This window comes from Penaeus monodon, chromosome 4, assembly GCF_015228065.2.
Source record: "Penaeus monodon isolate SGIC_2016 chromosome 4, NSTDA_Pmon_1, whole genome shotgun sequence".
Taxonomy (NCBI): domain Eukaryota; kingdom Metazoa; phylum Arthropoda; class Malacostraca; order Decapoda; family Penaeidae; genus Penaeus; species Penaeus monodon.
In genome coordinates, this window is record NC_051389.1 from 1,200,413 (window position 1) to 1,202,912 (window position 2,500).

General features: G+C 41.2%; 2 protein-coding genes across 2 annotated transcripts in view; both read left to right on the top strand.

Annotated features, from left to right (window-relative positions):
- Nucleotides 1-1,070, top strand: part of LOC119599436 (cuticle protein AMP4-like) — a 5,847-nt gene extending 4,777 nt beyond the window's left edge. The window contains exon 4 of the mRNA XM_037949226.1: nucleotides 1,006-1,070. Within this exon, the coding sequence (XP_037805154.1) occupies nucleotides 1,006-1,016 (11 nt within the window). The 3' untranslated portion in view covers nucleotides 1,017-1,070. The remainder of the gene's footprint in view (nucleotides 1-1,005) is intronic.
- On the top strand, nucleotides 166-1,040 carry LOC119599430 (cuticle protein AMP4-like). The gene is made up of 3 exons (XM_037949205.1): nucleotides 166-202; nucleotides 318-526; nucleotides 830-1,040. Exons 1-3 carry the CDS (start codon nucleotides 194-196, stop codon nucleotides 1,014-1,016), a joined length of 405 nt encoding a protein of 134 aa, XP_037805133.1. The 5' UTR covers nucleotides 166-193; the 3' UTR covers nucleotides 1,017-1,040.
- Nucleotides 1,071-2,500: the final 1,430 nt, after the last annotated feature.

Consider the following 2,500-nt stretch of genomic DNA (forward strand, 5'->3'; position numbering starts at 1 on the left):
TCACGAGCGGAAGGCGTTGCGTAAGTGTTGCCGCTGACGTCTGCGTCCGCGTCTGAACCCAACAAACTATTCAGCTTTTGGGCTCGTTTCGCTGACCTCTCGTCGCTGCAGCCTGACCTCGCCTCCACCGCCAGCTCCACTATATAAGCCGCAGCTTCCCTCCACACGCACGTTTCCTCGCTCCTCCGCCGCCATGAAGATCGTAAGGCACCGCCACTCAGCCACTGCCTTTGAAACACCTGTGCTTCGAATTGACACACACTGACACTTGGCCCTTTGTTCCGTGTGACACTAAGCGCTCTCTTCTCTCTCGCCAGGCCATCCTCCTCGCCCTCGCCGCCGTGGCCCTTGCAGAAAAGCTGCCCGGCGCCGCCCCTCCCGTCATCGCCATCCTCAGGAGCAGCCAAGTCAACCCCGACGAGCTCGGCGCCCACAGCTCCGACTTCGAGGCCGAGAACGGCATCGTGTTCCAGTTCTCGGGCTCCGAGGGTGTCAACGGCGGAGCCAACATGGTCGGATCTTTCAGGTAACGGCTGTGAATTTATGTCGAATTTTCTCTCTCTCTCTGTCTATCTGTCTATCTCTCTGTCTGACTGTCTAAATCTCTCTCTCTCTTTCTCTGCTTGTCTGTCTAAATCTCTCTCTCTCTCTCTCTCTCTCTCTCTCTCTCTCTCTCTCTCTCTTTTTAAATCTCCTCTCTCTCTCTCTCTCTCTCTCTCTCTCTCTCTCTCTCTCTCTCTCTCTCTCTCTCTCTCTCTCTCTCTTCCTTTACAAGCGGAAATCCTGTCTAAACTGATGAACCTCTAACACTCGACCTCTCGCCTCCCAGCTACCCTCAGGAGGACGGCTCTCTGGCCGAAGTCAAGTTCGTGGCCAACGAGAACGGCTACCAGCCCGAGTCCTCCCTCCTGCCCGTGGCCCCCGCCTTCCCCCACCCCATCCCCCAGTTCGTCCTCGACCAGATCGAGTTCGCCCGCCTCGAAGACGAGCGCAAGGCTCGCGAAGGAAAAAACTAATGATGCCTGTGATAATGATGTCATTTGTCTTAACTTTGTTCCTGTCTTATGCATCAATATTTATAACAGCAATATGTAACTGTAAATAAATATAAACACTGTATTATATACGTACGTCTCTTATTGGCATATCCAGGGTTCTTCATAAACACAAGTATCATATATAATCAAAATCATTATATGACGCAAATTGATTGGTATCATATCAACATCACCATCTCATCTGTATGATAAGGTAGACATTCCAGTCGATATGATCTCATGCATGAAAGTACAGCCATGAGATAAACTACCTAGCATCATAACAATACCATTTTTCTATTACCTTTCTGCCCATTTACTATTACGTAATCATGTACAGCGTATCTGTTGATATACATACATGAATATGTATATATATATATATATATATGTATATATATATATATATATATATATATATATATATATATATATATATATATATATATATATATATATATATACATATATATATATATATATATATATATATATATATATATATATATACGCGTTTACATCTACAACAAATACACATATCTCACATATCTTATGAAACTAACCTATATCGATTTTTTCTCTCTTTTTTTTTCTATTTTTATCGTGTCATTTTATTCTGAATAGTGTTGACATGACAACGGATAGGCTGTGCAATAGGAAGTTCTCCCTAATATCAAAAAATTCTCAATGGAATTAATTTTACTAATCGCACTCCTGAATATTGAGTGCGATTGAGTATGAATATCATTAGACTACTTTCTACGTTTTGTTTGGAGAAAGAGAGATGAAAAGAAAAAGACAAAGATTAGAAGAAGACATTACTATGTGAATATTTTTCAAGTATATCAAACAACGGTACAGACAATATTATATAAGAAAACAGATGTCACTCTGCCTCGTACTCCTCTTTATGATGGCGAGAACTTTTCATACGCATCGATAAACACGAATAGTTAGAAGCATATATAATCTCGTTAGTAAAGAACACGAGAAAATATGGGAAAAGTGAGATGTTATATAAGCCAGGGGTTGTTTGAGTTGTGGCAATGCTTATTATTAGAAGAAAAGAAAGTTATCTTAACGAGCCATCCTTATATTAGTCATAGGAAGGGATATTTTTATCATTTCTTTTCTGACGCACCTGTGTAACTGACGTGTAGAGAGGTTGGGCTGAAATAACATGTATAAAAATTAATTCCTTGTCTTCTCCATTCGCTTTCAAATCTGGTATCACAAATGTTAGCAATGGAAAAAAGTCGCTGACAGAAACTGGCAATATTTCAGAAGCCCTTGTCTTCCATCAACGCAAACCTGGCCGTTAATGTAACTCCGGTGCATTATGTACTTTTTATTAACATGAGTTTTCCAGATTTTATGAAACTGAAGCTTAAACGGTTTAAGTATCAGTTTGAAATCGCCCATTAACGTCTTTGTATTTGCAGTGATAGGTGTGGGGAAGCATA

Excerpts from the sequence above, each read along its gene's own strand:
- LOC119599430 (XM_037949205.1), top strand. Across the intron at positions 527-829 it reads AACATGGTCGGATCTTTCAG|CTACCCTCAGGAGGACGGCT; the intron begins GTAACGGCTGTG and ends CTCGCCTCCCAG.